The 21641-nt window shown below is 44.9% G+C and overlaps 4 protein-coding genes across 4 annotated transcripts in view; 3 read left to right on the plus strand and 1 right to left on the minus strand.

Moving 5' to 3' along the window:
• Positions 1 to 439, minus strand: part of LOC145363476 (uncharacterized) — a 58571-nt gene extending 58132 nt beyond the window's left edge. The window contains exon 1 of the mRNA XM_080218674.1: positions 240 to 439. The gene's annotated coding sequence lies outside the window, so the exon portion shown is untranslated. The remainder of the gene's footprint in view (positions 1 to 239) is intronic.
• The window catches only part of LOC145363699 (uncharacterized), a 375177-nt gene that overhangs the window by 300537 nt on the left and 52999 nt on the right, over positions 1 to 21641 (plus strand). The gene's annotated exons all lie outside the window — the stretch shown is intronic.
• Positions 980 to 12923, plus strand: LOC145363477 (uncharacterized). The gene is made up of 4 exons (XM_080218675.1): positions 980 to 1065; positions 1917 to 3265; positions 8231 to 8267; positions 11569 to 12923. Exons 2-4 carry the CDS (start codon positions 2259 to 2261, stop codon positions 12850 to 12852), a joined length of 2328 nt encoding a protein of 775 aa, XP_080074801.1. The 5' UTR covers positions 980 to 1065; positions 1917 to 2258; the 3' UTR covers positions 12853 to 12923.
• LOC145335557 (uncharacterized) overlaps positions 18172 to 21641 on the plus strand; it is a 48709-nt gene continuing 45239 nt past the window's right edge. Inside the window, 2 exon segments of the mRNA XM_080181362.1 lie at positions 18172 to 19649; positions 21486 to 21487. Of these exon segments, the coding sequence (XP_080037488.1) occupies positions 18492 to 19649; positions 21486 to 21487 (1160 nt within the window). The 5' untranslated portion in view covers positions 18172 to 18491.

Consider the following 21641-nt stretch of genomic DNA (forward strand, 5'->3'; position numbering starts at 1 on the left):
CACAGAGTACAGGAGTAGGGAGACCATGTTGTAGCTATATAAAACTTTGGTTAGGCTGCATTTGGAGTATTGTAGTTCTGGTCACCACACTATCAGAAGGTCATGGAATTTTTGGGGAGAGTGCAAAGGAGATTCACTAAGATATTGCCTGGTCTCGAGGGTGTTGACTATGAGGAGAAGTTGAATAAACAGAACAGACAAGTCTATAGTCTACAGTCCATAGTTTCTATGGAATATACTTTCCTCTCTCATTCCCCAAAAGCTGTAAATCTCCATCCCACACACTCTCCCTCATTCTCACTCATCACCGGGGACCAGGTTCGAGTCCTGTAAGTTTGAGTCTGTCTGAAGCTCAATCGTCATTCACACAAGGCCCGCGTTGTGATTGGCTGGAGGATCAGAGTCCTTCCGGTCCTCCAACTCTTCTCATTGGTCAACATCTCAGCAAGCAGGTCAGAGGGCGGACCCTGATTCGCACATGCGCGGCTTCAACTCTCCCTTGGACATGCGCCGTCCTGTGCCGGGGGGAGGGGGAGACCACCGAGCGGCTTCTCGCTCTGGCCGGAGCCGCCAGCCGCTTGTCTGGAAACCTTGGCTCGAGGAGGGGGAGGGGAACAATGGGTGGGGGCGGACTCCCGGATCCGCGCGCCCGGCCCTGCGCACTGGAATCCGGACACGTCACCGCGGAGCAGAGTAATTCTTATTGGCTGATTCAGGCAGCGCTCTATTGTGACATCACAACGTGGAGGTTGGCCAGTGAGCTTCAGAGTGAAACTTCCTCCTCTGTGCAACATCTGGGAGGAAATCAATGTTTCCCCCTTTCCATTTCTTTCCACATTCTGGGGGAAACTGGGGACTTGCAGCAACTGAAGGGACTGCGCATGTCCAAGGGAGGGGGAACATGCGCATGTTCGAGGAAGAGCCCACCCTCGAACCTTAATGCTGAGGTATTGACCAATGGGAAGAGTTGAAGGACCGGAAGGAGTCTGGTCCCCCAGCCAATCAGAGTGCGGGCTTTGCGCAAATGAAGATTGAGCTTCGGACAGACTCAGATCTCCAGCGTCTGTGAGTGAAACACTTTCTTTTCTTCCCTTTCCATTTCTTATTATTTCTAGTTTTGTAATTATTACTGCAGCTACATTATATAGTTCCAGTCATAAAGTCATCGCAGCACAGAAGGAGCTAATTGGGTGACTCGAGTCATAGAGTCCAATGCAGAAGGAGGCCTTTTGGCCCATCAAGTCTGCACTGACTCTCCAACGGAGCATTCTTCCCAGGCCCTATCCCTGTTACCCCACGGATTTGCCCGACTAATCCCCCCAACCCACACATCCTGGGACACTAAGTGGCAATTTAGCATGGCCAGTCAACCTAACCTGCACATCTTGTTGAACTATCCAAATCAGTCCTATTCAATCTCTATATCAACATTTCCTGCAAGTTTTATTTCGTTCAAATTCCCACCCAGTTTCATTTTGAAATTATTTATCATCTGTTGTTCCACCATCCTCATAGGCACAAGTTCCAGATCATGCTCTCCCTGCCTAAGTATCAATCTTCCTCAAATCTCTGCTCCACGCCCACTCAAGTGATAATGTCCTGGACATTACACTTTTAGTGCAGGAATTTTGACATGTGTCTGTCTGGCAACCAATGTGAAGATTTTCAGCTCTCTGTGTCCAGGACAGGAAGCAGAGAGCATAGATCTGTCAACCAGACTCAATTAGCACCTTCAGGAGAATTGAGAGGGTGAATATTAGATACAGCAGAGTGAGAATGGAGGGAGAGTGTGTGGGATAGAGATTTACAGCTTTTGGGAATGAGAAAGGAAAGAATGTTGCATAGCAACTAGAATTGTCTGTTTTGAATTTCAATCCTGTACTGACTGTAATGACTCCTGTAAATTGTTTGCACAGGATATTAGAAGCGGAGGAATATCAGACAGAAATCTCAATCATCACATTTAGATCTGAGAGAGTTATTCGATTCCTTGGGACCTGATAATCATCAGTTTAGATTCCAGAAGGAGAAATGTTTCTCTATTCTGTCAGCTTCAAAAGATTTTAAACATCAGTATGACAGGCAAAGCAACACCCCAATGAATGTTCCAGTGAACTGACTGCAGAAAAAAGCTGTACCAATTGCACAGCCAGAAAAAACATCACATCATTCACAACAGGGAGATTGTACTTGTTTTTCGTTGTGAACAGGTGATTAACTGGTTGTCTGACCTGGAGAGATAGAAGGAGATCTAAAATATGAAAAAACCGTGGAAATGTGAGGACTGTGGGAAGAGATACAGATCCCCATCAGACTTGGAAGCTCATCGGCGCAGCCACACTGGGGAGAGGCCATTCACCTGCTCTGTGTGTGGGAAGGGATTCAGTCGTTCATCTACCTTAGAAACTCACCAGCAAGTTCACACTGGGGAGAAACCATTCATATGTTCTCAGTGTGGGAAGGGATTCACTCTATCATCCCACCTTCAGACACACCAGCGAGTTCACACCGGGGAGAGACCATTCACCTGCTCTCAGTGTGGAAAGGATTTCACTCAGTTAGCCCACTTGCAGTCTCACCAGCGAATTCACACTGGGGAGCGGCCATTTATCTGCTCTCGGTGTGGGATGGGATTCAGTGATTCATCCACCCTGCAGAGACACCAGCGATTTCACACTGGGGAGAAGCCGTTCACCTGCTCTCAGTGTGGGAAGGGATTCACTCTTTTGTGCAACTTGTTGAGACACCAGCGAGTTCACACTGGGGAGAGGCCATTCATCTGCTCTCAATGTGGAAAAGGATTCAATGATTCATCCACCCTGCGGACACACCAGCGAGTTCACAGCGGGGAGAGACCATTCACCTGCTCTCAGTGTGGGAAGGGATTCACTTTGTCACACCAGCTGTTGAGACACCAGCAGTTTCACACTGGGGAGAGACCCTTCACCTGCTCAGAGTGCGGGAAGCGATTCACTTTGTTAACCCCGCTATTGCGACACCAGCGAGTTCACACTGGGGAGAGACCATTCACCTGCTCTGAGTGTGGGAAGGGTTTCACTCTTTCATGCAACCTGTTGAGACACCAGCGAGTTCACACTGGGGAAAAGCCATTCATCTGCTCTCAGTGCGGGAAGGGATTCAGTGATTCATCTAACCTACAGACTCACCAGCAAGTTCATAGTGGGGAGAGGCCATTCACTTGCTCTCAATGTAGGAAGGGATTCAGTGATGCCTCTCGTCTGCGAAGGCACCAAAAAATTCACAAGTGATTACAGGGGTTGGATTGTGCTGTTATTGTTCACGCTCTGAATTACATCTAGAACTGCATTTTGTTCATTCTTGCAGTTGGTCAGTGGGGAGAGTCAGAGGGGTTCTTTCTGCTGGACTGACCAGTCGCACAACTTTGCATCCAGTGGGCTGATTCTCTTTGAACCTTGTTGTGAACACCTGGTTTCAAATTTCACAAGTATCACAGAATGACAGGGTATTAGGAAGTTAGAAAATATTTAGTTCCTATTTCTGTTTGGAATGTCCCAAAACATGCCATGTTGCCATGAAGATGGGCTGTGCTGTTTACATTGTTCTTTTGTTTAATCCATTTGGGTGTTTCTCGCAGAAAAAACCATCAAACTATGAGGGGTACATTAGCTGTCACAGCTGGGAAATAATAATAAAATGTACTTATTTTCTTAATGTAGGCTTTATTAATGTAATGTATTAAAGTAGGCTTAAATTCACACTGCAATGAAGTTACTGTAAAAATCCCTGTAATCGACTCATTCTGACACCTGTTTGGGTAAACTGAGGGAGAATTTAGTATGGCCAGTGCATCTAACAGAACGTCTTTTGGACTGTGGGAAGAAACTGGAGCACCCGGAGGAAAACCACGCAGTCATGGGAAGAATGTGCAGACTCTACACAGACAGTGACCCAAGCGGGAATCAAACTTTGATGCCTAGCGCTGTGAGGTAGCAGTGCTAATCACTGTCCCACTGTGATGGTAGACAGTCAATCTCTCAAATATAAATAATTATTACATATTGACATCAAATATAGATTCCTTCATTGAACAAAAATCCAACAGAAAAGTGTAGCAACCGTAAAGATAAAGATTCAATTAGATCAAAGGAAGAGTCTCATAAAGTGGCCAAAATAGTTGTTAGCCTGAGGATTGGGAATTTATTTTAGAATTCAGCAAAGGAGAACCAAGAAACTGAGAAAGAGAAAATAGAATAAGAGAGCGAACTGGTGAGAAACATAAAAACCGGCTGGAAAAGCTCCTATCGGTGTGTGAAAAGGAAAAGATTAGCCAAATGTGGGTCTATTTCAGGCAGAGACAGGAGAGTTTCTAATGGGGAAATGGCAGAGAAACTAAACAATGTGTGTCTGCCTTCTCAGAAGAAGATATAGAAATCATCTCAAAAACACTGGAGAACCAAAGGAGTAGTGAGCATGAGGAACTGGAAGAGATTAGTATGAGTGAGAGAGTGGTACTGGAGAAATTAATGGGATTGAAATTGAATAAATCCCCAAAAGCTGATGACCTACATCCCAGAGTGTTGGAAGAGGTGGCTGTACAGATAGTGGATACATTGGTGGTCATCTTTCCAAATTCTATAGATTCTGGAATGGTTGCTGCAGATCGGTAAATGTAACCTCACTGTTTAAGGAGGAAAATAGCCATGATGTGGAGATGTCTGCATTGGACTGGGGTAGGCACAGTAAGAAGTCTGAGAACACCAGGTTAAAGTCCAACAGGTTTATTTTGTAGCACAAGCTTTTGGAGCACTACCCCTTCATCAGGCAAGTCCTGATGAAAGGGCAGCGCCCCTCACCTGATGAAGGGGTAGCTTATGCTACCAAATAAACCTGTTGGACTTTAACCTGGTGTTCTGACACTTCTTACTGTAAGTAGAGAGAGAGAAAAAACAGGGAACCACCGACCCATTAGCCTGACATCAGTAGAGGGAAAATGCTACAATTTATTATAAAGGATGTGATCACATATGAATTAAGAGCAGGATTAGACCACCTGGCCCCTCGAGCCTGCTCTACTATTCAGTACAATCATGGCTTATCTGATTGTAACCTCAACTCCACATTTCCATTATCTCTCTCATGTCCAGATGTTTGATTTCATGAATTCTCTGAGACTAAGAGGCTTTGTTAAATAAACCTATACTCTGGGGTTGTCTCTCTTGTAACCAGGCCTCAATGTTTATCTGAGTCTACTTCAATAAAGATCTGTGGCTCGTCCCATTGCCGCTTATGTGATTTTGCAACTTCTGTGATTATTAACCCTTTGAGACTCCCCTTTAGTGATGAGGTTACCACTCAAAAAAGCCAATATAATGTTGAGAATACCTCTCCAAATCTGGCCACTCTTCCAGATGTCAGGAGGTATCCTAAATTATTCCTCTGTAAAGTTCAGTTTCCAGCTTCCCCCTTCTTTCTTTTAACATTGCCGTTGGAGCATGGTGAGGGACTGCCAGAACAGGCAATTTAATAGATCTTCTATGATAACAGCACCTCATGGTGGCCCATAATAACATTCCCCCCCCCACCCCCCTCCCCGTACTGATTAGATCCCATTGGATGTGTTTTCCTGTGGAAATGTTATAATAAATTTCATAGCCCTCACCGGACTGCCTCCCGGTCAGTGATCACTAATTAGGATAATTAATCATTAATCAGATCTTTACTCCTGTTTTCCTGTCCTGCATGCTGGTAACCTAAACAGCTACATCGAAACATAGGCAGGCAGACAGGATGTTAGATGAAACTTTAGTTACACAAAAGGTACCCAGGCCTGGAACTCACTAGTGGGAGCAGAAAATATCTCTCCATAGATGACCCCAATCCTAGTGTGGCAGTTAGAGTATTAAAAAACAGAAAAAAAAATTAAAGCACAGGAACAGGCCCTTTGGCCCTCCAAGTCTGCACCTGAACTACAACCCCCTATCCTTCCAAGGACCAAACCCCTCTATTCCCATCCTATTCATGTTTTTGTCAAGACACCCCTGAAAGTCACTATTGTATCTGCTTCCTCCAGCTCTCCCAGTAGCGAGTTCAGGCACCCACCACCCTCTCTGTAAAAAACTTGCCTTGTACATCTCCTTTAAACCTTGCCCCTTGCACTTTAAACCTATGCTCCCTGGTAACTGACTCTTTGACCCTGGGAAAAAGCTTCTGACTATCCACTCTTGTCCATGCATCTCACAATCTTCTAGACTTCTAACAAGTCACCCCTCAACCTTCATTGTCCCAGTGAGAACAACCTAGTATCTCCAACCTCTCCCCATAGCTAATGCCCTCCATACCAGGCAACTTCTTGATAAATCTTCTCTGTACCCTCTCCAAAGCCTCCACATCCTTCTGGCAGTGTTGCAACCAGAATTGAACACTAGATTCCAAGTGAACAGACCTAATTAAGCTATCAATTTACTGGACCTGTCTATATTATACATCAGTGCCAGATTGAAATATTCTATTGAACTGAATTGTGTCCAATATCCCAGTTCCTATTTGCTGTTTAATTTCAGGTCTCTACCCTCAATTACATAACCCTATCTCATTGGCTTCATAGCATCTTTAAAACTGGAATCAATCATTTCTATCTGATTCCCGACAGGAATATATTTTGATTACTTGTTCTTTGTCTGAAATAGCATCATTTTATAAGGTAACTTGCTCACAGCACCTTTTCCGATGTTGGAATTGTCCCAGATTTGAACAACAGATTTGTTGGCTTTCAAATATTCATTAATACCTATTAGGGGGAATGAACTCAGAAGAATCGTTCCACACTCAAGCCTGATTCAATCAACAAATAGTTTATAGGGTTACGCCAGCAGCGAGAAGCCACAAGGGCTGACCATGTGCGACTCCACTTAACAAAGAAAATCATTGAGAGAGAAATTTCAAATAATCAGGGATTTAAGACCAATAATAAAAAAATTATAATAAAACTATGAGCACTGAGAGAATTAACATAAGATCAGACTAACAGAGATACTGTCTGCACAAAGAAACACAAATCCACAGTAAGAGATTTAAACAAGTAAGAGATTTGAAAAAGTATTTCTGATGTATTTTGGACTTTGAAATGTATTTCAGATGATTTTTAAAATGATCTGTACATTTTAGCCAAAAGCAGGTTGCTGCAGAGTATGATGGCTGAAGGCTGAGTGAGATGAACCATGTTCTTTGGAACAATGAAACCACAGAATGTGTATATTTTTATCAGCAGAAGTTATGGATAGTGTGGGTTCCCAAAGCTTACTGAATTACTGAATGCCCCCTAGAACGTGGTCAAGTCAGCTAGCCCCATGATATTTCTCGGACTATTGTACTCCATTGCGATTAGTATTGTATATTGCTAGCATGAAATGGAATATCTATATATCTAATTGCCTTTGCTTCAGGCCTACCTCAACATAGTGTTTGGCCATTTTTGTATTAAACAATAGCTCATTGGCTACAGTGATGAAGGGAGTAAATCTTACTGTTTCTGGAAATTGATTTAGACCTCTGTTCAAAAATGTTTTACTGTGAGTTCACTACAATTAACTTTAATAAGTCATTGTTACGGAGAATGCACCAAGGAACAGTTAATTCCTAAGGTTTCGTCCAAGTTTAAACCAAGTGGGTCAATTTGGATTGGTCAAGGCATTGCCAGAAGGTACAAAACAGGGAATGACTGACTCCCAGGTTTTTGTTTATTTGAAAAAGGCCTCATTCCTGTCGTTACTTGTGAAATCACTGGTGTCTCTGCAGGCCATGTAATAGAGTGAATCTCTCTCCACACTTAGAGCTGGAGAATGGCCTCTCTCCAGTGTGAACTTGCTGGTGTGCCCTCAGGTTAGATGCAGCACTGAATCTCTTCCCACAGATGGGACAGGGGAAGGGTCTCTCTTCAATGTGAATGTGTTGGTGGACAATGAGATCTGAAGAGGTTATAAAAATGCCACAGTAATCAGAGCATTTAAAAGGTCTCTCAGTGATGTGAACGCGTTGCTGTCTCTGTAGGCTGCATGACTGAGTGAATCCCTTTCCACATTGAGAGCAGGTGAATGGTCTCTCCCCAGTGTGAACTCACTGGTGTTTCCACAGGTTGGATGACCGATTGAATCCCTTCCTACATTGAGAGAGGTGAATGGCCTCTCCCCAGTATGAGGTCGCTGGACTGCCCACAGGTCTGAGAACTGACTGAATCCCTGCCCACACTCAGAGCAAGTGAACAGTTTCTCACCAGTGTGAATTCGCTGGTATGTTGCAAGAGTGGATAACACGGTAAACCCCTTTCCACACACACAGCAGGAGAATGGCCTTTCCCCAGTGTGAACTCGCTGGTGAGTCTGTAGGTTGGATAGCTGACTGAATCCCTCCCCACACTGAGAGCAGGTGAATGGCCTCTCCCCAGTGTGAAGTCGCTGGTGTACCTGCAGATCAGAGAACCGACTGAATCCCTGCCCACAGTCTCTCACCAGTGTGAACTCGCTGGTGTGTTAGAAGAATGGATAACTGAGTGAATCTCTTCCCACAGTGAGAGTAGGTGAACAGCCTATCCCCAGTGTGAATTCGCTGGTGTGTCAGCAGGGTCCTTGAATGAGTGTATCCTTTCCCACAGTCAGGGCAGATGAATGGCCTCTCCCAGAGTGAATTCGCTGATGGGTCTGCAAATCAATTAACTGAGTGAATCCTTTCCCTCACACAGAGCAGATGAATGGCTTCTCCCCAGTGTGAAATCGTTTGTGTCTCCACAGACTGTATAACTGGGTGAATCCTTTCCCACACTCAGAGCCTCTCCCCAGTGTGAAGTCACCTCTGCAAATCTGTTATATGAGTGTATCCCTTCCCACACACACAGCAGGTAAATGGTTTCTCCCCAGTGTGAGTGCGCCAATGAGTTTGCAGTACAGATTGGTAATTGAATCCCTTCCCACAGTCCCCATATTTTCATGGTTTCTCTATGGTGCGGGTGTCCTTGGGACTCTCCAGATTAAACTATCAGCTAAATCTCACACAGAACACAGGTACAGTCTCTCCCCGCTGTGAATCCTGCAATGTATTTTCAGGCTGTGTAACATTTACCCTCTCAATTTTCCTGAAGGTGCTGATTCAGGCTGATTAACAGACCTATACTCACTGCTTCCTGTCCTGGACACAGAGAGCTGAAAATCTCCATCCAGGCTGTCAGGCAGATTTATGTCTGTATGACAGGACTAAAACTGTGTGGAATATCCAACTGGATTCGCGTCCTTTCCCTTCAATTGCTGCAAGTCCCCAATTTCCCCCAGAATGAGGAAAGAAATGGAAAGGGGGAAACATTGATTTCCTCCCAGATGTTGCACAGAGGAGGAAGTTTCACTCTGAAGCTCATTGGCGAGCTTCCGCATTATGACGTCACAATGGAGCCCTGCCTGAATCAGCCAATAGGAATCACACGGTTACGTCTCCGCGTTCCAGTGCGCAGGCACGGGCGGTCCCGGGAGCCCCGCCCCCCACCCATTGTTCCCCTCCCCCTCCTCGAGCCAAGGTTTCCAGACCAGCGGTTCCGGCCAGAGCGAGAAGCCGCTCGGTGGTCTCCCCCTCCCCCCGGTCCGGGACTGTCTCCAACATCTGTGAGTGTTCCACTGAAAACTACCCAGACTGAAACAATTGGGGGGGACACCACTGGTCGGATGGATTTGTTCCGGGAACAGCAGGAAACTAAGTGGTGGGAAATAATCAGGATGGGGATGACCATTGGGATGGGGGGAATGTTATTATGGGCCACCATGATGTGCTGTTATCATAGAAGGTCTATTAAATTGCCAGTTCTGGCAGCTCCAGCAGCACCCTGTGAAAAGAGAGGGGAAGCTAGAAACTGAACTTTACAGCAGGATAGTTGAGGCCTCCTCCTGACATCAGGAAAACTGTGATTGGTTTACTGTCAAACCAATCAGTGGGAACTAAACCTGGTGTTGTCAGACTTAGTGAAAAGTCTGACAACACCAGGTTTCAGTCCAACCTATTTATTTGATAATATACTCACAAGGTTTCGGGTTAGTCCCTTCGTCAGGTGAATGGAGAGTTCTGGCTTTAGACAGAGCATATAAAGCACAGACAGTTTAGAGATTACTGATTAAAAACTTGATGTCTGTGTCGATATGCGCAATCTTCTTGGAGATTCTCTCCACTTGGATCCGGCAGTTTGTGGTGTCGATAGTAGTCATGATGTGGGTATGCCGGCGTTGGACTGGCGTAAACACAGTGAAAAGTCTGACAACACCAGGTTTTAGTCCAACCTATTTATTTGATAATATACTCACAAGCTTTCGGGTTAGTCCCTTCGTCAGGTGAATGGAGAGTTCGTTGTCAGACTTCTCATTGTGACGGCACAATGGAGCCCAACCTGAATCAACCAATAGTAATCACTCTGCTCCGCGGTGACGTCTCCGGGTTCAGGCCCGTGGACCCGGGAGCCCCGCCCCCGCCTATTGTTCCCCCCAGTCTGTACATTCCACACATTGTCAGTCCAGTCAGATAGACAGATATCTGTCTGGCAGCCTGCATGGAGATCTCTGTGTCCAGGACAGGAAGCAGTGAGCATTGGAGGTGGTGGCATTGGTGGTATTGTCACAGACCCAGGGTGACGCACTGGGGACTGGCTTCAAATCCCATCACGGCAGGTAATGAAATTTGAATTTCGGGCGATACAGTGGTACAGTGGTTAGCACTGCAGCCTCACAGCACCAGGGACCGGGGTTCAGTTCCAGCCTTGGGTTACTGTCTGTGTGGAGTTTGTACATTCTCCCATGTCTGTGTGGGTTTCCTCTGGATGCTGTGGTTTCTTCCCACAGTCCGAAGATGTGCGGGTCAGGTGGATTGGCAATGCTAATTTGACTTTAGTGTCAGGGGATTTACGGGATAAATATATGGGGAAAGGACCTGGGATTGTGGTCGGTGCAGACTCAGTGGACCGAATGGCCTCTTTCTGCACTGTAGAGATTCTATGATTCTAATTGATTCTAAGGTCTGTCAATCAGCACCTTCAGGAGAATTGGGAGGGGGAATGTTAGATACAGCAGAGTGAGAATGGAAGGAGAGTGTGTGGGATGGAGATTTACAGTTTTTGGGGAATGAGAGGAAAAAATATTCCATGGAAACCAGAATTGTCTGTTCTGAATTTCTGTCCTGTGCTTATTTTTGTAATTATTTTTGTAAACCCCTTTCACAGGATACCAGAAGGTGGAGGATTTGCAGACAGATATCTCAAATCAAACATTAAGTCAAGATCTGACAGAGTCACTCAATTCATTGGTACCTGAATATTATCAGCCTTTAATTCTACAATGAGAAATATTTCTCTCTTCTGTCTACTTCTAAAGACTTTAAACATCTGTGTGACTGGGAAGTTACTGAGAGACACACAAACATCCGAGTGAATGTTCCATTGCACTGGCTGACTGTGGAAAGAGCTTTAACCAGTTACACAGCCTGAAAATACATCACAGCATTCACAGTGGGGAGGGACTACCTGTGTTCTGTGTGAGATTTAACTGATTGTTTAACCTGGAGAGTCACAAGGACACCCGCACCATGGAGAAACAGTGGAAATGTGGGTACTGTGGGAAGGGATTCAGGTTCCCATTTCAGCTGGAAATTCATCAACGCAGTCACACTGGGGAGAGACCATTCACCTGCTCTGTGTGTGAGAAGGGATTCACTCAATTATCCAGGCTGCGTGCACACAATCTCACGCACACCCAGGAGAGACCCTTTAAATGCTCTGACTGTGGGAGTGGTTTCAGAAGCACTGCAGAACTTGTAACCCACCAGCGCATTCACACTGGGGAGAGACCATTCAACTGCTCTCACTGCTCGAAGGGATTTAAAAGGTTATACACACTGCAGAGACACCAGCGAGTTCACACTGGGGAGAGACCATTCACCTGCTCTGTGTGTGGGAAGGGATTCGCCCAGTCATCCAGTCTACAGAGTCACAATGTCACCCACACCAATGAGAGACCCTTTAAATGCTCTAACTGTGGGAGCAGCTTCAAACGTGCTGCGGATCTGAGGGACCACCAGCGCAATCACACTGAGGAGAATCCGTTCAGCTGCTCTCACTGCACAAAAAAATTTAGAACGTCATCCACACTGCGGAAACATGAACGGGTTCACACCGGGGAGACACCTTTCACCTGCACCATGTGTGGGAAGGGATTCACTCAGTTAAGCCATCTCTGGAGACACCAGCGAGTTCACACGGGGGAAAGGCCATTTACCTGCACTGTGTGTGGGAAGGGATTCACTCAGTTAAACAATCTCCTGAGACACCAGCGAGTTCACACGGGGGAGAGGCCATTCACCTGCACCGAGTGTGGGCAGGGATTCACTCAGTCATCTGATCTGCGGACACACCAACGAATTCACACTGGGGAGAAACCATTCATCTGCTCTGTGTGTGGGAAAGGATTCAATGATTCATCCACCCTGCGGGCACACCAACAAGTTCACACTGGGGAGAGACCGTTCAAATGCACTCTGTGTGGGAAGGGATACATTCACTCTGCCGACCTGCAGACACACCAGCGAATTCACACTGGGGAGAAGCCGTTCAGTTGCTCTCATTGCACAAAGAGATTTCATCGGTCATCCGACCTGCAGACACACCAGCGGGTTCACACTGGGGAGAGACCGTTCAGTTGCTCTCACTGCACAAAGAGGTTTCATCGGTCATCTGACCTGCTGAAACATCAGCCAGTTCACACTGGGGAGAAACCATTCACCTGCTCCATGTGTGGGAAGGGATTCACTCAGTCATCCAGCCTACGGGTACACCAGCGGGTTCACACCAGGGAGTGACTGCTCACCTGCTGTGTGTGTGGAAAGGGATTCACTCAGTCAGTAAACTTGGTGAAATACCAGCAAGTTCACAAGTGGTTACAGTTCTGGGATTATTCTTGTAAATCTCTGTTGTGCCTTTTCCTGTGTTTCTATTTCCTTTTTCTAAATGGAGATCACAAATGTTGACAGTACTCCCAGTGTAGTCTTGTGATGAAAATATAGACTGGTTCAATGAAATGTAGATAATAGAATTGATATCTAATGAGGACTTTATACTTTAGTATTGAATAAAGGGTGCATTGTTACTAACAGGTAAAGAAGAGCTAAAACCCTTACCCAGAACCCTTTTCACACACATGTGGACATCTCTGAATCTGATGCACACGTTACATAAGGGGCTGGAATTCACTGGAATTTCTTAACAACCTTTCAATAGAAATGTACTGGTACAGACTGTGACAAAGGACACACAACAGATTGCAAGAACCAGGAGGAACCTTTAACCCAGAGAATGTTCATGATACTGGTGCTAGGCTTGTGTCTGTCTTTATGAGCACACAAAACAGTCCAAAGATGTGCGGGATAGGTGGATTGGCCATGCCAAATTGATCCTAGTGTTAGGGGAATTAGCAGGGTAAATGTGTAGGATTACGGGAATAGGGCTTTGATGGGATTGTGGTCACTACAGACTCGATGGACCAAATGGCCTCCTCCTACACTGTAGGGATCCTATGATTCTATGAATACTATTAGACATGTTCCAGATGGTGATTATCTGTGTTAGTCTGCATTTATAAATGCATTAAAATCTGTTGTGGACTGAATGAGTTGCCAATATCCACACAGTGTCAAAATACAAACATTTCTTTCCTCTCATTGCATCCTAAACTACAACATTTCTGATTTTGCTTGAAGTTTTTGAGGCTGAGGTCAGGGAGCTCATTGCTAGTTGCCCTTGAGAAGGTGGTGGTGAGCTGCGTTCCTGAATTGCTGCAGACCACGTGTTGTGGGTTGACCCAAAATGCTATTAGGGAAGGAATTGCAAGATTTTGACCCAGCGACCATGAAGGAATACCAATACATTGCCAAGTCAGGGTGGTGAGTGGCCTGGAGGGGAATTTGCAGGTGGTGATGCTCCCATGTATCTGCTGTCCTTGTCCTTCTAGATGGAAGTGGTTTGGAAGATGCTGTCTAAGGATCTTTGGTGAATTTACCCTGCTAATCCCCCTGACAGTGAGGGCCAATTTGGCATGGCTAATCAACCTAATTGGCACATGTTTGGTGTGTGGGTGGAAACCAGAGTACCCAGAGGAAACTCAGGCAGACATGAGGAGAATGTGAAAACTTCACACAGATAGTCACCCAAGGCAGTAACTGAACCTGAGACAGCAGTACTGACCACTGTGCCTCCAATGATCAATTAATTAACAGAGATATGTATTATTCCAAATTCTAAAAGGTTTGCTGTAATACACTGTGCATAACTGCTTTGAACAGCAGAAAATTCAACAATGCCTGTTTGGAGAAGGAAACAGGTAAATATTGTATTCACTCATTGCAATGCCATTGATTGAAATCTGAAAACACACGTGATAGTTGGTGGCAGACCAATTTCTGTCTCTGATAAGGATTTCTCAGACTGCAATTACAGTTCTTGTGGAACAAGGTTACTGCTCATTATTCATGTCTAAATCAATAATTCCTTCCCAGTTTAAATCCATCATTTCAATTCTGTAACCGAGATGTTCTAATGGACACACTGACGAGGATGTTGCTGATGATGAAACAATGATTCTCACTAACATGTCAGAGTGGAGTGAATAGGACACAGTGGAATGGTCGGCTGCTGAAATGCCCTTTGAAGAGAAAAGCAACATCACCTCAAACTGAAGCTTCAACTCAAATTGTTCTCATTGTTGTGTGTTCAGTTAGGGTCAACGCCCTGACACCCTCTACAGTGCACAGAAACATAGACATAGAAACATCGAAAACAGAAGCAGGAGAAGTCCATTTGGCCCTTTGAGCCTGCTCCACCATTCATTTTGATCTTGGCTGACCACAAATTTAATATCCAAATACTGCCTTCCCCCAATATTCCTTTAGCCCCAACCTTGTTTCCTCATCCTTACATATGCTTCCTTTTTCCTCTTGACAAGACATTCAAACACCTTTGTGAACCGTGTTTCCATCACTCGGCCATTTCATCCCTGCCTGACAGGGACATACCTATCAAAGACACGCAGTATTTGTTCCTTGAACAAGCTTCACTTTTCATTTGTGCCCTTACCTGTCAGTTTCTGTTCCCATCTTATGCTCCCTAATTCTTGCCTAATCACATCATAATTACCCCTGCCCCAATTATAAACCTTGCCCTGCCGTGTGACCCTATCTCTCTCCATTGCAATAATGAAAGACACTGAATTGTCGTCACTGTCTCCAAAGTGCTGTCCCACAAACAAATCTAACATTTGGCCCGGTTCACTACCCAGTTTAGTAGAGTATGAGGTGATTTGATCAAAACCTGAGGGGCTTGACAAAGCGGATGTGGAGAGAATGTTTTCTTTTAATGGAGAATCTAGAACTGACAGGAGTGGAGGAAATATTTACAAATAAGAGATTGTTCATCTATGACAGAGATTAGAAATGTTTTATCTTAGAAGGTTGTGAGTCTCTGGAACTCTTCCTCAAAAGAAAGTGAAAGCATAGTCTTTGAATATTTTAAAGGCACAGCCAAAAAGATTCTTGATTAATGAGGAACTGAAAGGTTATTAAGGGGCAGCCAGACCTGTGGGATTCAGGCTAAATTAGATCAGCCATGATCTTATTGAATTGTGGAGCAGGCTGGGGGAACTGAGTAGCCTGTTCCTAGTTCATTTGTTTATATATTCTGTGGCTCTTTCCCTGGAAATCTCTCTCTTGGGAATGTCCATCATGCAGCTTTTCCATTCGCACCGATTTTTGAAATCTTTTTGAACGGGGTATCAGTGTTCCTCTGACATTTGATCGCTGATGATAGTTGTGTCCAAATGAATCAAGATATTTCTGATTGAAAATCCTTCCGTTGTTTCCCTTGTAAATAAAAACATGTATCAAAGCAACGAATATAAGCACAGAATAGAAATTTGAAACTGATATTCTGATTGTCACATAACATTCTCCTCTCTTTGTGGAAATCGTTCTTTCCGGTTATATCACAACTTTGATATTGTTCCTGCTCTGTCCAGGACCACAAGAAATTACAAAGGATCATGAATGAAGCCCAATCCATCATAAAAACCAGCCTCCTATTCATTGACTCTGACATTTCCCACTGTCTCAGAAAAGTAGCCAGCATAACCAAGGACCCCACGCACCCAGATATTCTTTCTTCCACCTTCTTCCATTGGGAAAAAGATACAAAGGTTTGAGGACATGTACCAACCAACTCAAGAACAGCTTCTTCCCTGCTGCCATCAAACTCTTGAATGGAGCTACCTCATATTAATTTGATCTTTCTCTATATCCTAGCTATGACTGTAATATTGCATTCTGCATCTTCCATTTTCCTTCTCTTTGTCAGTAAAACGTACAAGAAACAATCCTTCTTACTGTATACTAATACATGTGACAATAATGAATCAAATCAAATCAAATTTCAAACTATAAACATCTGTTTCCTCCCTATCAATTGTAAGCCTAATTTTTTTTACCATCCTCCTTCTTTTTCCCCAGTTCTCCCCAAGGAAGCTGCTGACTCTGGGGTTCAGTTTCACACTAAATTATTCCACTCCCCAGTATGTCACCCAGGTGTCTAAATTTTTACACCTGAATTTAACTGTTTTGCTAAAGCGGCGTCTCTATCAATTCCAGTGACCACCGAAATGTGCATTATGTCTGGATGGAGTCACTGCGTCTCCTTTCCTTCCCTTCCATCCCAGTCGAATGGGATCCGGCTGAGTAATGGCGGCCGCAGCTCCCACAATCCCCCGCGCTGAGGAAATCGCTCTATTCGCTGAGTAGGACTGCGCATGATTAACCCAGAGAAGTGCTGCTCATGTGCGGAGGATAGCGTTTCCCATTGGCCAATACCCAAAAGCGACCCGGGGTCAAAGTATCTTCCAGTCACTTCCGCTGCACAGCTGTCGGCGTGAGAAGTATTGACCAATGGGAGGAATTGGAGGACCGGAAGGACACTGGTCCTCCAGCCAATCAGAGTGCGGGTTTTGTGACAATGCAGACTGCGTTTCAGACAGACAGAAACCTCCTCCTGTCTTCAACATCTGTGAGTCAAACACTTTCTTTTCTTATCCTTCCCTTTTTTTCCTCATTCTGGGGTTAAATTGTAACTTGCAGCGACTGAAGGGAAAGGAAGTGAATCCAAGGAGGGTGCAGACTCTGGAAAAGTTGGCCCAGGTTTCTCTCTCTCTCTCTTTCTCTTAAACACATTGCCATCCTTTGCTCCTTCAACTTGACACAATTTGTCTGGTTAAGAGGATGGTCTCTTTCCTAATGTTCAAAATTTAAAAAGATGGTTTCCCTGGGAAATAGTTGAAATTTAAGGTGCAGTAAATTAATATAGGACAGAACGTGTGCGGTTTTGTATATGGTACAAATTAGATCTATTGTGCATGGTCCAGTAATAAAGTTCATTTTTTTATTTTTTTTAGTTTTGTTAATACTGTAACTAAGTAGTTCATTTTCAGTCATCAGATTATTGTAGCACACAAGGAGTCCATTCAGCAGCTCAAGTTCATGCTGACTCTCTGTAGAGCATCCAGTCAGTCCCATTCGCTGTTAAGTTCATAAGATATCGGAACGTAATTCGGCCATTTGGCCCATTGCATCTGCTCCGCCATTCTATCATGGCTGATATGCTCCTCATTCCCTCTATATTCCTGTTCCCCACCAGTCTATTTTGACTGCCCGTCTAATTTCATTTTAAAATATTGAATATATCGAAATGCAGCACCCTCTTAGACAAAAAATTGATATTCAAGGACATTCGCTGTCAAAATAATGTTGTATCTCATCGTTTACTGTACTTCTAATTATTAAACCAGTGCCCTATGTTACATATGTTTTACTACACTGAGTATGTTTCCATATTTAGACTAGCAGCCTGCATGAAGATATCTCAGTGCTGGAAAAGAAGCAGTGAGCATGGATTTGTTGATCAGCATGAATCAATACCATCAGGAGAACCGGGAGGGTGTATTATATGTACAGCAGAGTGAGGATACAGGGATTGTGTGTGAGATGGAGATGTACAGATTCAGAAGGATGAGAGAGGAAAAAAACATTCCACAGAAACTAGAATTATCTGCTCTGAATTTCTGTCTGACAGTGATGACTTTTGTAAACTCATTTTACAGGAAGTTATAAGGGGAAGATTGGCTGCCAACAATCTCAAAACATGTTCAGGCTTAACGGAGTCGCTTAAATTATCAGAACCTGAATAACATCAGACTTTGAATCTAGAAGGAGAAATATTTGTCTGTTTTCTCTGTCACATCAGTGTGACTGGAAAGGCACCAAGAATCACTGACTGTGAAAAGCCCAGTTACACAGACTACAAAAATATCACATTATTTACAGTGGGGACAGACAGCACACATGCTCTGTGTGAATGAGGATTTAACTGATTGTTAAACCTGGAAAGACACAAGGACACCCACACCATGGAGAAACTGGGGAAAGGTGAGGATTGTGGTCAGGAATTCCATACCCCGTCTGCACTGCAAACTCATCAACATGGGGAGAAACTGTTCTCCTGCTCCAAATGTGGGGAAGGAGAATTCTCCCCATCTGCCCTGAAGATTCATCAATGTAGCCAGACTGGGGAGAGGTCCTTCATCTGCTCTGAGTGTGGGAAGGGTTTTCTCCAGGCAGCCGACCTGTGGAATCACCAAGCAGTTCACAGTAGGGAGAGGCCGTACACCTGCTCCGAGTGTGGGAAGGGATTCACTCACTTATCCCACCTGCTGACCCACCAGCAAGTTCACACTGGGGAGAAACTGTTCAGCTGCTCTGAGTGTGGGAAGCAATTCAATCATTCATCTGACCTTGTGAATCACCAACAAATCCACACTGGGGAGCGACCGTTCACCTGCTCCGACTGTGGAAAGGGTTTCACTCAGTCATCCCACCTGCAGATACACCAGCGAGCCCACACTCAGGAGAGGCCTTTCAACTGCTCCGAGTGTGGGAAATGTTTTATTCAATTATCACACCTAGTGACTCACCAGGGAGTTCACAGGAGGGAGAGGCCTTTCCCCTGCTCCGAGTGTGGGAAGCGTTTTATTCAGTTATCACACCTAGTGACTCACAAAGGAACCCACACGAGGGAGAGACCATTCAGTTGCCCCGAATGTGGGAAACGTTTTATCCAATCATCACACCTAATGTCACACCAGGGAGTTCACAGCAGGGAGAGGCCATTCGTCTGCCATGAGTGTGGGAGGCGTTTTGTTCAATCATCCCACCTAGTGTCACACCAGGAGGTTCACACCAGGGAGAGGCCATTCACCTGCTCCGAGTGTAACAGGGGATTCATTCAGTTATCCGACCTGCAGAATCACCAGCAAGTTCACACCGGGGAGAGGCCGTTCACCTGCTCTGAGTGTGGGAAGGGATTCACTCGTTCAGCTAACCTGCAGGCACACCAACGTGTTCACACCAGGGAGAGACCATTCACCTGCTCTGAGTGTGGGAAAGGATTCGCTCTTTCATCTTATCTACAGAGTCACCAGCAAGTTCACACTGGGGAGAGGCCGTTTATCTGCTCTGAGTGTGGAAAGGGATTCATTCAGTCATCCCACTTGCAGACACACCAACGAGTTCACAAGGATTCACAAAGGGATTCACTCAGTCATCCCACCTGCTGAGACACCGAGTTCACAAATGATCACAGGAGTTGGATTCTGCTGTTATTGCTGCTGTTAATCACATCCAGGACTGAACTATGTTCATTCTGTCAGTTGGTGTAGTGGGAGGGTTGGAGGGTTTCTTTCTGCTGGACTGGCCGGTCTCACAGCTTTGTTTCCAGTGGGCTGATGTTCTTTGAGTCTGTGAGAGCACATTTCCACTGAAATGACCCACAAAAAAAAGCTGATGAACCAGGTGCCAACTCGACACAGTCATCCAAGGCCGGAATCGAACCTGGGTCCTTGGGGCTTTGAGCCAACTGGTCTAACCACTGTGCCACCCATACCACGGAGCCCTGGCAAAACTGGAATCAATGGATATCAAGGAGCAAACTCTCTGCTGGTTGGACTTATACCTGGCAATTAGGAAGATGGTTGTTGTTGTGGAAGGTCAGTCATCTCAGTTCCAGGACATCTCTGCAGCGATCTCTCAGGTTAATATCCTCGGCCCAACCATCTTCAGCTGCTTCATCAATGATCTTCCCTCTGTTATAAGGTCAGAAGTGGTGATGTCCACCAGTGAATACACAATGTTCAGAACCATTTGTGACTCCTCAGATACTGAAGCAGCCCAAATCCAAATACGACAATATCTAGGCTTGGGCTGACAAGTGACAAGTAACATTCATGCCACGTAACTCCAAGGCAATAAATATCTACAAATGGATAGAATTTAACCATCATCCCTTGACATTCAAGGGCATTACCATCACTGAAACTCCCTTCCATTATCAATATCCTGGGGTGGTGGGTTTACCATTGACCAGAAACTCATAGATACTGTAGCGGTCCTGCGGAGAATAACTCACCTCCTGACTCCCCCACCCAAAGCCCGTCCACCATCTACAAGACACAAGTCAGGAATGTGATGGAATACTCTCCACATGCCTGAATGAGCGTGGCTTCCAACAGCACTCAAAAAGCTCAAAACCATCCAGGGCAAAGCAGCCCCACTTGATCAACACACTCACCACAAATATTCACTCCTTCTACCACTGATGGGCAATAGCAACAGTGTGTACCATCTACAAAATGCACTGCGGGAACTCACCAAATCTCCTTGGGCAGCATCTTACAGACCCAGGAACGTTAGTACCTAGAAGGACAAGGGCAGCAGATACATGAGAATGTCACCACCTGGAAGTTCCTCTCTAAGTCACTCATGTCAGGAGGTAGTTTTAAGTCATCTATTTTTGTATTGTTAAATACTAGAAATAAAGTATAAATTTAATTATGTTTGATTTAGTGTAGGAGGAGTAGAGTTTTGGTTGGATTCCTGTTGAACAAAGGTGTTTGCATGTGTGAGGGACAGGTTTCAATTCAAATTGTGTTCCTGTTGTACTGAGAGAGTTTATGGCGTGAAAAATAAACATGAAGTTGGAGAAATAATGCATTGTTGCATGGCAACCAGGGGCACCTTTAGGGTGAGAATGTGTTTTGAGTGTAGTTTTAGTTGAATTTATAGCAGTTGGGATGTGGAAATGAGAGGGTGAGCACCCCTCAGTCTGCAAAAAGCAGGCAAGCCACACAATAGAGTAATGTGTGTGAAAGGACAGTTGGTTTGAGAAACCCGGGAATGGAAAAGAGGCTCCAGGAATATTGAAGTAAAAAAGGAACAGCATTGTCTTTGGAATGGGATACTATTCATGGAAGTTAAACTCAGACCTGGGAAAAAAAGAACTGATGAGGTTGGCGACAGACAAGTCACACATCTGAAACAGTGGGAAGGTTTAATGTCCTTAAATCCAGATGTTGAAGCAATTGTATTCTGTTAGGGACTGATAAACCTGAGTTTATGCAGAATTTTGGATGCATGTTGCAATTCAAGGCAAAGGAATTCTGAGAGTTGAAAACCTGGAAGCAGCTTCTTGCTAAAGAGTGGAGAGAAAGCCTTGTTTGAAAGGA

Source organism: Carcharhinus amblyrhynchos, unplaced genomic scaffold, assembly GCF_965287045.1.
Source record: "Carcharhinus amblyrhynchos unplaced genomic scaffold, sCarAmb.v2.hapA scaffold_39, whole genome shotgun sequence".
In the NCBI taxonomy this organism is placed as follows: domain Eukaryota; kingdom Metazoa; phylum Chordata; class Chondrichthyes; order Carcharhiniformes; family Carcharhinidae; genus Carcharhinus; species Carcharhinus amblyrhynchos.

Coding starts and splice junctions, on each gene's coding strand:
- LOC145363477 (XM_080218675.1), top strand. CDS start 2,259: ATGAAAAAACCGTGGAAATGTGAGGACTGTGGGAAGAGATACAGATCC. Junction 3,266..8,230: donor AGGCACCAAAAAATTCACAA/GTGATTACAGGG, acceptor GCCCACACTCAG/AGCAAGTGAACAGTTTCTCA. Junction 8,268..11,568: donor TCACCAGTGTGAATTCGCTG/GTATGTTGCAAG, acceptor CTGGAGAGTCAC/AAGGACACCCGCACCATGGA.